The sequence below is a fragment of the Nerophis lumbriciformis genome, linkage group LG26 (assembly GCF_033978685.3).
Source record: "Nerophis lumbriciformis linkage group LG26, RoL_Nlum_v2.1, whole genome shotgun sequence".
NCBI lineage: Eukaryota > Metazoa > Chordata > Actinopteri > Syngnathiformes > Syngnathidae > Nerophis > Nerophis lumbriciformis.
In genome coordinates this window covers 25,042,834-25,056,573 of record NC_084573.2, presented here as the reverse complement: position 1 = coordinate 25,056,573, position 13,740 = coordinate 25,042,834, and the positions used below count along the sequence as shown (strand labels likewise).

Sequence of the window (13,740 nt, the reverse complement as noted above, 5' to 3'; positions counted from 1 at the left end):
ATGTTAAACAATTACTCCACAGAATGATTGACGTGTAAATCATTGACATATGAACAATCAACACACCCCGTGTGAGCAATTGCACAAAGAGATATAAAAGCATAGTGGTGCAAAAAAACACAATACACTATCGGCATGTTGTCCAGGTTTAATAAATTCCTGCACAATGGAGCTGAACAGGCCGGCATTAAATCGTAATTTGAAGCAACCGCCGTTTTTCCTAATGTCATCGAAGCTATTGATTGCACACACTGCTGTAAAAACGCCATCACATGACAAATAATATGTATATGTCAACAGGAAACATTTTCAGTCGAGCAATGTGTGTATTGAGTGATATCATATGTGATGCATTAATGCAATGAAGCCACTTTGTAGCAATGTGGCCCATGATTCTTACATTCTCTAAGTAACACACTACAAGCTGGCATTGTGCGTGATTTGTGGCTTCTTGGTGAGTACATCTATTCATGTAATTGTCCTAACATTAATCTCTGTGATGTACACTATGAGCATATGTTCCCCACCAGATGTTATATTCCCTCCCTATATTTGTGCAATGCGTTTTAGACACATTAATTGACAAAAATAACCAAAAGCTCACCAAATACTGATTTTCTCCCCCAACAAGTAATAAATACAAAACATTTAATAGAATCAAAATGATAATGAAATAAATAAATAAAGAAACCACAGACAAATATCAACATAAAACCCCTGACAACTGCATTCCTGAATGGCCCCAGAGAGATACAACAACCAACAATCGCACAAAGGGCTCATCAACCACCCACATTTCAATTGTGTTTCACTCGGGGTTAATTTGGAGATCAGTCTCTCCTGCATATCCCAGAAAGGCACTCCACAGTTCTTGAAACTTTGCAGAACAACCATTCAATGTCAGCCTAACCTTTTCCACTCTGCAAAAATAAAGAACATCCAGCTTCCAGCGGGTGTGGCGAAGAGGCGCAGTTGTCTTCAAACTTAAAGGGGGAACTGCACTTTTTGGGGGAATTTTGCCTGTCGTTCACAATCATTATGGAAGACATGACAACAGATGTATTTTTTTTTAATGCATTCTAACTCGGAAATAAAGGTAAATAAAAGTCCACTTACAGCAGAACCAATTGGAGATTCTCTATTCCGCCCATAGAACCGAATAAATAACCATCCAAAAAGCGCCAACAATACTCCATTTACATTTTGTGACTTGAATATTAACCAAGTATTAGTGTTAAAGTTAAAAGTTAAAGTACCACTGATAGTCACACACACACCAAGTGTGTGAAAGTACCCTCTGCATTTCATTTGACCCATCCTCTTTTTCCACCTCCTGGGAGGTGAGGGGAGCAGTAAGCAGCGGTGGCCACGCTTGGAAATAATTTTGGTGATTTAACCCCCAATTCCAAGCCTTGATGCTGAGGGCCAAGCAGGGAGATCATGCGTCCCATTTTTATTGTCTTTGGTATGACTCGGCCGGGGTTTGAACTCACACACTCGCGCTAATGCAAACAAACTATTTATAGCGGCGTCGTGATCACTTCAGTGTATCGACTGATCAGCTTATTCTTTGATTGTCAAACTTTATTGTAGATCATAAACAATGCCTTTAATCTGGATAGTAGAAGGATGAGGATGTATTCCGACAAGTTAGTACACTTTGACAGCCTATTTAGACCTGGAAATGGCGGGAACGACACGAAATGACGCTCGGTTACACCCCTTTTTTCTTCACGAGTATTATGAATCATTCTTCAACTAAATGGGAATAAATGAACATCCTAGCAGTACATTTAAGAAATTAATTAAACTATTTTATGGAATAATAAATGAACACCACACTAGAAATGCAAATGATGCATGTGTTGGGAAATGGATGATGGACTTAAACATTTTAGATGAAAGAGACATATCATGGAATGATATTTGGAAAAATGCCAATAAGCCCTTTAGAAGCATTAAAGATAAGCTGACTCAATTTAAGATATTGAATAGATTGTATTTTACATCTTCTCAGCTGTTTAAAATTGGCGTAGTAGATAGCAAGTTATGTATGAAGTGTCGGGCAGCTGAGGCAACTGTTGTTCATTTATTGTGGGAATGTCAGAGAATAAAAGAGTTATGGTTGAAAACAACAAAAGAAGCAATCACATTCCTTCATTTAAACATCCCAATGACACTGCAAACTTGTATTCTTGGGGATCTTCATCAATTTAGCAACGTGTCATCAAAGAGTAAAAATGCATTTCTTTCAATATGCATAATAACAAAAAGGGTAATATTAAAAAAATGGATATTGATAGTCCAACTCATACTGACTGGTATACACAAGCTATGGAGATGATATCAGTAGAACAAGCTGCATTTAGTTTGGATAATAATGAGTCATATATTGGAATGTGGGATCCATTATTTAAATTTGTTTTAACTATTAAATGAACCAAAATATGACTTATTATATCTTTGTGGAAAACATTGGACATAATGTGTTGTCAAGTTTATGAGATGCGATGCAAGTGTAAGCCCCTGTGACACTATTGTTCATTTTTTTTAATTTTTTTTTAATTAATGTTTGGAATGATAATATCAATCAAGAATTTTTAATCACTGCTATGTTGAAAGTATTAATAATATTGATACTGTTGTAGATAATATTCATTTTTGTCTCACTACTTTTAGATTGTTCCGTGTCATGTTTGTGTGTCCTCAATTGCTTTCAATTGCTCTGTTTATGGCTATTCTGAGTGTTGCTGGGTTGTGTTTGGTTTTGGAATTGGATTGAATAATTATGGTATTGTTTTGTTGGATTGATTAATAAATTCATAAAAAAATAAAAAATAAAAATAAAAAATCCTAATTACAGCAGACAGTAAAGTTTTATAATGTTTGTTGGCGATCATGAAGTCTGCAGTGAGTAGTAATCAGTGTTTTTTTTTGTTTTTTTTAAAGCGAACATTGTGATGCGTTTTTTAAATTCATGCGCTATGTATGCTTAAAATGAAAAAAAAAAACACGCACATTTTAAATGTTACTACATTACATATATACTTACATCGTGTATGTAAAACCTTAATGGAGGATGTTTTTGAGGGCTTTATAGGCTGAATAGAACGACTCTCGTAGGCTCCATTGTAAGCGGACTCCTAATCGCATTTATTCAATATTTAGAATGCATTAAAAAAATCCATCCATGGTCATGTCTTTCATAATGATTGTGACTGAGAGACAAAACTCCCCAAAAAAGTGCAGTTCCCCTTTAACACAATGAGTCTTCTTGCCAACAAAGTAGTGATACCCCTCTTTACAGCATCATTACAATCAATCAATCAATCAATCAATCAATGTTTATTTATATAGCCCTAAATCACAAGTGTCTCAAAGGGCTGCACAAGCCACAACGACATCCTCGGTATAGCCCACATAAGGGCAAGGAAAAACTCACCCCAGTGGGACGTCGATGTGAATGACTATGAGAAACCTTGGAGAGGACCGCATATGTGGGTAACCCCCCCCCTCTAGGGAGACCGAATGCAATGGATGTCGAGTGGGTCTAACATAATATTGTGAGAGTCCAGTCCATAGTGGATCCAGCATAACAGTAAGAGTCCAGTCCACAGTGGGGTCAGCAGGAAACCATCCCGAGCGGAGACGGGTCAGCAGCGCAGAGATGTTCCCAACCGATATACAGGCGAGCGGTCCACCCCGGGTCCCGACCCCGGACAGGCAGCACCCCATCCATGGCCACCGGATCTGTGTGTCTCCCCTTCCACAAGGGATAGGGGGGAGCAGAGGAGAAAAGAAAAGAAACGGCAGATCAACTGGTCTAAAAAAAGGGGGGCTATTCAAAGGCTAGAGTATACAAATGAGTTTTGAGATGGGACTTAAATGTTTCTACTGAGGTAGCATCTCTAACTGTTACCGGGAGGGCATTCCATAGTGCTGGAGCCCGAATAGAAAACGCTCTACAGCCCGCAGACTTTTTTTGGGCTCTGGGAATCACTAATAAGCCGGAGTTCTTTGAACGCAGATTTCTTGCCGGGACATATGGTACAATACAATCGGTAAGATAGGCTGGAGCTAGACCGTGTAGTATTTTATACGTAAGTAGTAAAACCTTAAAGTCGCATCTTAAGTGCACAGGAAGCCAGTGCAGGTGAGCCAGTATAGGCGTAATATGATCAAACTTTCTTGTTCTTGTCAAAAGTCTAGCAGCCGCATTTTGTACCAACTGTAATCTTTTAATGCTAGACATAGGGAGAATCAGGGGTTAAAATGAGTGACTTTGTTTTTTTCTGGCTAAACTATATCTTAATGTCTTTCAAACAAGCCCCTGATTGTCTCTGTATGCAAAGTGTACTAACGTTAAAAACCTGTGCGTAAAGTGTAAAATACTAACTCGCACCTCTTCCCCGGTGCACTTACAATAGTGAAATAGTGTACATTTTTACACTCCAGCAAGAAGCACCTCCAACTCATTATAGAGGAAATGTTTCTTTTTTGCTGTCTTGCTCATAATTCTTGGGTTTTCGTACTAGAGTGGGAACTCTAATTTAAATATGATTTGTTTATTTAAATGGGGGAGTGGACAGGAAGTGGAAGCTCAATTCCAAGTTAATTGGGATGTACCAAAGAAATGTGCTTGGATTAACGCCTGCACGCACTTTAATACATCTGAATTTGTTTGTGTGTACAGCATACTTGCCAACCCTCCCGATTTTCCCGGGAGACTCCCGAATTTCAGTGCCCCTCCCGAAAATCTCCTGGGGCAAACATTCTCCCGAATTTCTCCCGATTTCCACCCGGGCAACAATATTGGGGGCGTGCCTTAAAGGCACTGCCTTTAGCGTCCTCTCTCACCTGAAAAGGAGACTATTATATATGTCTCTGTTATCCATAGGTTTATCTATAACCCATAAAGTAGGCAGTGACGCAGCTATTTCTCAGCGTGTTTATTTCAGCCGGCACGTTAATACACTGACACACAACATCCGGATTCCCATCATGCATTGCTTCAAAACTACGGCAAGTAGTAATTTCCAAAAACATGACAGAGACAAAGCAGAAGAACGAAGAAGAGACATGGCGATGACGAGTAAGAAGAAGTACGCTTGCAAGTTCCAAAATGATTGGAAAAAATAATTTCAGTTCATCCAGGACAGCTCGAAGGGGAAGGGGTATGTTGCATACACATTTTGTCGATCAGACTTTTATGTGTGTGTATATGTGTAAATAAATGAACACCGCGACCCCACCTTCCGCCCGATTGTAGCTGAGATAGGCTCCAGCGCCCCCCGCGACCCCGAAGGGAATAAGCGGTAGAAAATGGATGGATGGATGGATGGATGAAATTCAAGTATTTCTTTTATTTACATATATATATATATATATATATATAATGAAATAAATATATATATATAGCTAGAATTCACTGAAAGTCAAGTATTTATTTTATATATATATATATATATATATATATATATATATATATATATATATATATATACAGTTAGGTCCATAAATATTTGGACATTGACACAATTTTCAGTATTCCAGCTCTGTACAACACCACAATGGATTTGAAATGAAACAATCAAGATTTGCTTTAAGTGCAGACTTTGAGCTTTAATTTGAGGGTATTTACATCCAAATCAGGTGAACGGTGTAGGAATTACAACACATTTTATATGTGCCTTCCACTTTTTAAGGGACCAAAAGTAATTGGACAATTGGCTACTCAGCTGTTCCATGGCCACGTTTGTGTTATTCCCTTGTTTTTTTTTCATTTATTTCATTTACAAAGAGCAGATAAAAGGCCTAGATGGCATTTCAAGTGTGGTATATTCATTTGGAATCTGGGGAGGTCATCTCTCAATATGAAGTCCAAAGAGCTGTCACTATCAGTGAAGCAAGCCATCATTAGGCTGAAAAATCAAAACAAAGCCATCAGATAGATAGCAAAAACATTAGATGTGGCCAAATCAACTGTTTGGTACATTCTTAAAAAGAGAGAACACACTGGTGAGCTCAGCAACACCAAAAGACCTGGAAGACCACGGAAAACAAGTGTGGTGGATGACAGACAAATCCTTTCCCTTGTCAAGAAAAAGCCCTTCACAACAGTTGGCCAGATGAAGAAAAGTCTCCAGGAGGTAGGTGTATCTGTGTCCAAGTCAACAATTAAGAGACGACTTCTCCAGAGGAAATACAGAGGGTTCATCACAAGGTGTAAACCATCGGTGAGCCTCAAAAACAGGAAGGCCAGATTAGAGTTTGGCAAGAAACATCTAAAAGAGCCTGTGCAGTTCTGGAACAACATCTTATGGACAGATGAGACCAAGATCAACTTGTAGCAGAATGATGGAAAGAGAAGAGTATGGAGGAGGGAAGGAACTGCTCAAGATCCAAAGCATACCACCTCATCAGTGAAGTATGGTGGTGGTAGTGGCATGCATGGCTGCCAGTGGATCTTGATCTCTTATATTTATTGATGATGTGACACCTGACCAAATCAGCAGAATGAATTCTTAAGTGTTTGGGGCAATATTATCTGCTCATATTCAGCCAAATGCTTCAAAAGTCATTGGACGGCGCTTCACAGTGCAGATGGACACTGACCCCAAGCATACTGCGAAAGCAACCAAATAGTTTTTTAAGGCAAAGAAGTGGAATGTCCTGCAATGGCCAAGTCAATCACCTGACCTGAATCCTATTGAGCATGAATTTCACTTGCTGAAGACAAAACTGAAGGGAAAATGCCCAAAGAACAAGCAGGAAGTGAAGACCGTTGCAGCAGAGGCCTGGCAAAGCATCACCAGGGACCAAACCCTGCGTCTGGTGATGTCTATGTGTTCCACACTTCAGGCTGTCATTGACTGCAAAGGATTTGCAACAAAGTATTAAAAAATGACAATTTTATTTATGATTATATTAGTTTGTCCAATTACTTTTGGTCCCTTAAAAAGTGGAAGGCACTTATAAAATGGGTTGTAATTCCTACACCGTTCACCTGATTTGGATGTAAATAACCTCAAATTAAAGCTCAAAGTCTGCACTTAAAGCAGATCTTGATTGTTTCATTTCAAATCCATTGTGGTGTTGTACAGTGCTGGAATACTGAAAATTGTGTCAATGTCCAAATATTTATGGACCTAACTGTATATATATATATATATATATATATATATATATACATATATAAATAAAAAATACTTGACTTTAGTATATATATAGCTAGAATTCACTGAAAGTCAAGTATTTATTTTATATATTTATATATATATATATATATATATATATATAAATAAAAAATACTTGACTTTAGTATATTTATTGCTAGAATTCACCTAAAGTCAAGTATTTCTTTTATATATATATATATATATATATATATATATATATATATATATATATATAAGAAATACTTGACTTTAGGTGAATTACTCCTCCCCCCTTAACCCGGCCCCGCCCACCTCGACCACGCCCACCTCAAATCCCCCCCCCCATCTCCCGAATTCTGAGGTCTCAAGATTGGCAAGTATGGTGTACAGCGTTTTCTGGATTTGAGCATACACCCTTTTTAGGAGGAAATCCACACAAGACTTTTTGATACATTAGGCCCCAGGTGTGGATAATGTGTCTGGAAGCCGAGTTACGATGCCATCTAGTTGTAACAACAAGCTACCTTCACAGACAGTCCTTTGAGAAATGTGTTTTCATGGGGGGCAGAGGTCTTCAGTAAAATGTCAAATAGGTTCAGGTTTAATGATTGAATAATTGAAGAAGGAATGGAATATGTGGAGGTTAAATGTTGGTCATACCAACTATGGACTGGACTCTCACTATTGTGTTAGATCCACTATGGACTGGACTTTCACTAATATGTTAGATCCACTATGGACTGGACTTTCACAATATTATGTCAGACCCACTCGACATCCATTGCTTTCGGTCTCCCCTAGAGGGGGGGTTACCCACATATGCGGTCCTCTCCAAGGTTTCTCATAGTCATTCACACCGACGTCCCACTGGGGTGAGTTTTCCTTGCCCTTATGTGGGCTCTGTACCGCGGATGTTGTTGTGGCTTGTGCAGCCCTTTGAGACACTTGTGATTTAGGGCTATATAAATATACATTGATTGAATGATTGATATTTTTTGCAATGGAAACTTGAAAAGTAATTAGATTAGTTGATCATGTTTTCTTTATTCATTTATTTGATTACCAATATTTTGTCAGTTATCTTTATTTTATAATTTTAAAGGCAACTCTTGTCATGTTTTAGTTGGATTTATTTAACAATCTTCTCCATTTAGACTAAGAGCCTGATTTACGTGGACAAAAACATGTGCAAATTTGATATTGCATGTTTAGCCAAGTCCCCAAGTGCAAATGATATTTGACAATAATACTTGTAAGAAAAGCAGTTTATTTGCTGTAATGGAGGTGATTATTATTAGCACAGAGGAGCGTATGGAGACACATATTGTAATTAGCTGAAAGCCACCTCTGACAGCCGGTGGGGCCAAAAAAAAAGAAAGTATCAGCCAGAGGGGATCCTTTTTATGTTATTGGCATTGCAAGGCATTAATCAGCATTGACCACACATACTTTTACATGGAAACTGGGTGATATTGATCCGATCGATTGGCGCAACCCTAATTTAGACGTCTTGTCGAAGCACTATTAACCTTGTCATTACCATACGGGAAATTGTCAAGCTTGTTTAAAAGTAGCTTTATTCTCCTAATATTTTAAAGCAATACTTTTTTTTACAGGAATACTGCCTAAAAAGTTGTAAGGTTACATGAATTATATAAGTTTGCTCGGAAGATGTCAAATATGAAAAGGCGGCAGAGTTAGAGTTGAGGTTTCATCATGCGTGTCAGTGTTTGACTTGACGGCGGAGTGTGTTCATGTGTCGTCCGCTCACTGTGTAAATGTGTGCTTGACTTCATGCGTGGTAAAGTGCGCCTTTTTTTTCCCTCATTGTGTGACACGCTGGTGTGTGCGCGCACGCCGAGCAGCACAGCGAATGGCATGTTGTAGCTACACTTCGCTTCAATTTGTCCCCCGACCTCAAATTGAAATTCCATTTTCAAGTGGTAAATTGTCTCCCACTTCGCCCTGTGGCACACAGTGAATTAAAATTCAAATGAGCCTGACCTTGCACCGCTGCTCTTCACCACCTTTCTCTCTTCATCGCTCGCTCTCTCTTGCTGTTCTGCTCCCTGCCCTCTCATCTCGTCCCCCTATTATCCTCTCCTCAGTGTTCCTCTCATCTCTTGTTATCCTTGCCTCCCCGATCTACACTCCTCTTTTGCCTCCCCAATTTCTCTTTATATCCCCCACACTCATATCCACTCTCCCCTTTGCCTCCTCCATCTACCTCCTCTACCTGTTGTGTTGCTTCTTGACCTGCTGACTTTGTCCACAAGCATTCGCAGTCATTCTTCTCCACTTCACTTTTCCACAAATCAGGGTTCGTACGGGTGCTTAAAAACCTTGAAAATGCTTGGATTTTAATGTTGTGTTTTTAAGGTTGGAAAAATGCTTGAATTTTGGGTGAAGTGCTTGAAAATGCTTGGAAATGTTCATTATATTTCTCGGCAGTCTGACTCAATAGGCTAATTATAAAATGGGAAAAAATAAAATACGTTTCCTTAAAAATGATAATCTGTTGGTTTTGCACGAGCCCTTACATTAGGTTGTTGTCATGCCAGAGCCGTACATACGCCCCCAAGAGGACAGTGGTGCATCGGTCCATCATGCCGGAAGGTTGTCGTTTTAATGAACATGATGTATGCATGAATTATGATACAAACAAACATCCATCCATCCATCCATTTTCTACCGCTTGTCTCTTTCGGCAAGTAAACAATAATGTTATTTCTTGTAAGGAATTAGAAAATTGCAAAAAGTTGTGTATTTCAAATAACATACTGTATCTCTTAGCATAAAGAATACAATAGTTATTTATTTTTAACTCTGAAGTCTATTGAGGCAGTGGTGTGAATAACAAGATAGCCAAGCTAATACAGCAGAATAAAACAGGACATAATCACAAAGTTTAGACACCCCTGATCTAAAATATTAGAAGATCTCAAAATAAAAATAAATATATATATATATATAAAAAAGTTGATTAAAGAATAAAATAATACTAACGTTTTGAAAAATTACAACAACCATAATAAACACTTAAATGTGTAACTGAACATTGATATTTTTGTACAAGCAGAATTTCTGACAGACGAGGTTATGCAGTTACACAATTGTATTATTATTATTATTTTATTCTGTTCTTCCAGGGTAAAAAAAACAGGGGTAAAAATGTAAGGAAAAAAGTGCAAAAAAATCTGTATGTTATGAGAAAAAGCTGAAATGTTTCGAACTAATACTATTGTGTTAATCACCTATATTGCAAAGCTGACACAATATTTGTTTTTAGCATTTTTTTTTAAATAAAGCATAATTAATATGGCCCCCGCATACTCAGACTTTTCAGTATGCAGCCCTTGATAGAAAAAGTTTGGACCCCATGAACTAATGTATTGATATTTTGATTTGAGAGTCGATATTAGAGTGTACAAGCATCTTAGAAATGACCAATCACGGAGGGGAATCCGTTGTCTAAGAATAAAGAAATATCTTAGAAATATTTAAGTGGACATTGGGAGTGTATATTTTGACAATAAACTACAAAATAATACAAAACAAACAAACAATATTGGCAATGAATCAAAAATAAATGTTTCCTTTTCTTTCCAATTAATTTTCCCAGTGGCGAGATATCGAAGCATTGTGATTACCTTTAGTTCTGCTGTGAAATGTTGCTGATGAGATGACGCCCCTTATTAAATCTGTGACAAAAATAATACCCGCTCTGTCTAAACGATAGCGTTTGATCAGCTGCTCCTCATCAAACAAAGCCAGGACATCCTTCCGCTCCCTGAACGTTCGCGCACGTCTCTCTCGCCTCAGTGCCATCCCCCGCTGGCAACTCCTAACCACTTAGGACACCTCTGAAGGTCTCTTAAATATCGTGGAGAGTAGGAGTGATTCTTAGACTTAAGAAAGTTGATAAATAGCTTTTATTCTTAAGTTTGAGAGTAGGACTAAATTTCGCAAATTTTTTAGGACTTAAGTATAAAATGGCACTCTAAGACGCTTGATAAATACGGCCCCTGGTATCGATATATCCGTATCAAGCCGCACATCCCTACTATCCACAGTGTGAAGCCCTTTCTAAGATACCAAGTCTCCCCACCATTGCAGAAAAAAATCTAACTTTCTTCTAAATATCATTATCACTACAAGAAAAGAAATCGCTAAACATGCTAGGGATGTGAATCTTTGGGCACCTAAGGATTCGATCCGATTCCTGAGGTGACAATTTGATTCAGAATCCATTCTCGATTCAACACAATTCTCAATTCAAACTGATTCTCGCAATGTATTATTTGGTTTAATAATTATAATGAAACTTTTTCAAAACAGGATACAGGTTAAAAAAAGCTCCTTTTTATTATTTTATTTTTTATTTTTATAGATTTTTGAAAATTTAGAATCTGAATGAATTAGAATTGCAATATTCGGATAAAAATAAAACATTTTGTGCACCCCACCAATAGGACACACACACACGCACACACACACACAAACACAGAGCAGGACGACAGAAGAACGTAAAGTAAGGTTGAATGATCCAGATGTCTATACTCTCGATACCTAGTGCAGTATCAGTACATAAATAATACTAAAATTATTAGATTGATATTTTCCTTTTTCTTGTTGTTATTCTTACAAAAAAAAAAGGTTTTTGTTTACAAACTGAGGGGATAAGTGTCGTGATACAGGACGACTTTATGTGCGAAAACTAAATGATTTGTATAGAAGCCAAAAGTAATTTTTGCTTTTCTTGAGTTAATTTTTGTGGCGTGTGTAGCATTCAGCACCACATATTTAATACATCATCTTATTTACAACAATACTAGAACATTCTGAATTTATTAAGATACGCTTTATAAAAAAATGTTATTGTCTTTACTTTAAAACAGTTTTCGTTCTATAATCTACTTTCCATGTTTTAGATGGGGAGGCCAAAAATGTTGATTGGGACATTCCTAGTTATTACATTACACTTTACGTGAAGCGAGTATACAGCAGGCTTTAATTTTAAACTTGACAATGTCCTTCTACAAGATTCAAGATTCAAGATTGTTTATTGTCATATGCACAGTTAAACAGACAGTTTGCCATACAATGAAAATCTTAGTTTGCTAGTCCACCCTTCAACAAGTCACACGGTACTTAGCTAAAATAAAAATACAAATAAAAATGTATATACAAGGCACAGTAAGTAACATAACATTATTGCACATTCTGATTGACAGTCAACGGTATAAATATGGAGGTGACATTTGGTCACAGCAGCAGTTAAAGTGTCTTTAGTGATCAAAGGTGAAAAGTGTCTACAGTGATGGTTCACAGTTCGGGGGTGGTCATGGTAGCAGTCTTTAGTTCAAAAAGATAAAAGTAACATAAGTAGCATTCACAAGTTAGCATTCACAAGCCTGATGGCCTGTGGGTAGAAACTGTTTGCCAGTCTCGTAGTCCTGGATTTCAGGCTCCTGTATCGTCTGCCTGATGGTAGGAGGCTGAAGAGACTGTATGTTGATTTTTGAAGACATACTGCAAATATCCTACTTAATTAAAGTCCCTTATCGCAGCATTACTATTTTTGTATTTAAGAATCTACTACAAAACCCTGTCCAACGATATATATTCTCTATATATCCTGCTTTTCCCCCCCAATGCTTTCATTTTATTAGATTGAGTGAAACATCTTCTCCACTCAGACCTTTTCACACAGCAATCTCATACAGATTGTCTCCTTAATTTGTGGTTAAGAGGTCAAGATCAAAGTCCTTCTCTCGAACCTTTTGGTGAAATTTCTCCGTTTCATCTCCATCACGATCCTCTGAGAGTGTTGCATGCGCACAATCTTGGCTTAATCAACCTTTTATTTCCCCCTCCTCCTCCTCCCCCCACAGCCCTACCTGTCGGTGATGCTGAACAAAGGCTCCCTGGAGGTTCTGGTGTTTACAGGCAGCCACAGTCTGCGTCGTGTCATTAGGCGGCCCGAGCAAGGTATCCTGAGTGACGGCAGAGAACACTCGCTGCGCATCGAGAGATTACCCGGAAGGTTAGTGAGTGAGGAGGTGAAACGGGTCTTACTCAGCTTGTTCTGGGGGAAAAGCCTTTGGCGACACCTGGGCGGGTATTGGATAAGTCAATTAATCGAGCGATTAACGGAAATGAACTTGATAGCTTTGCCAGATTGCCTCGATAATCGGCATGTGTATGCGTTGTTAGTCTTTGAATCGGTTTCAGCAGCTGCGGGGCATTTGTGCAACATGCACATAAACGGTAACAATAATGACCGCGGTAAAACTCCAGACGGTTAGTATTAAAGTATTAAATCAAAATGATCTAAAAACGGTGATTAATAGCTGCATGTTGATAAAAATAGGATCAACTCACTTGCAAGGTAGCGTAAATGCTATCATGAAAACCAGAGACATTAACGTCATTCCCCATTTAGAAACGTCATACCCCAATCTAAACTTGTATGAATACTCTGTGTCAAAAAAATGTTTTTATTTTCGAATGAATCGCCATTATTTGTAACAATTCTTAGTAGATTCAAAAATAGATTTTTTTTAATTTTATTTTATTTTTT

General features: G+C 37.9%; 1 protein-coding gene across 4 annotated transcripts in view; it reads left to right on the top strand.

Moving 5' to 3' along the window:
* Positions 1-13,740, top strand: part of lama2 (laminin, alpha 2) — a 498,600-nt gene that overhangs the window by 442,882 nt on the left and 41,978 nt on the right. For all 4 annotated transcript variants that reach the window (XM_061987117.2, XM_061987118.2, XM_061987116.2 and 1 more), the window contains one exon: positions 13,052-13,203. In XM_061987117.2, coding sequence (XP_061843101.2) covers positions 13,052-13,203 — 152 coding nt within the window. The remainder of the gene's footprint in view (positions 1-13,051; positions 13,204-13,740) is intronic.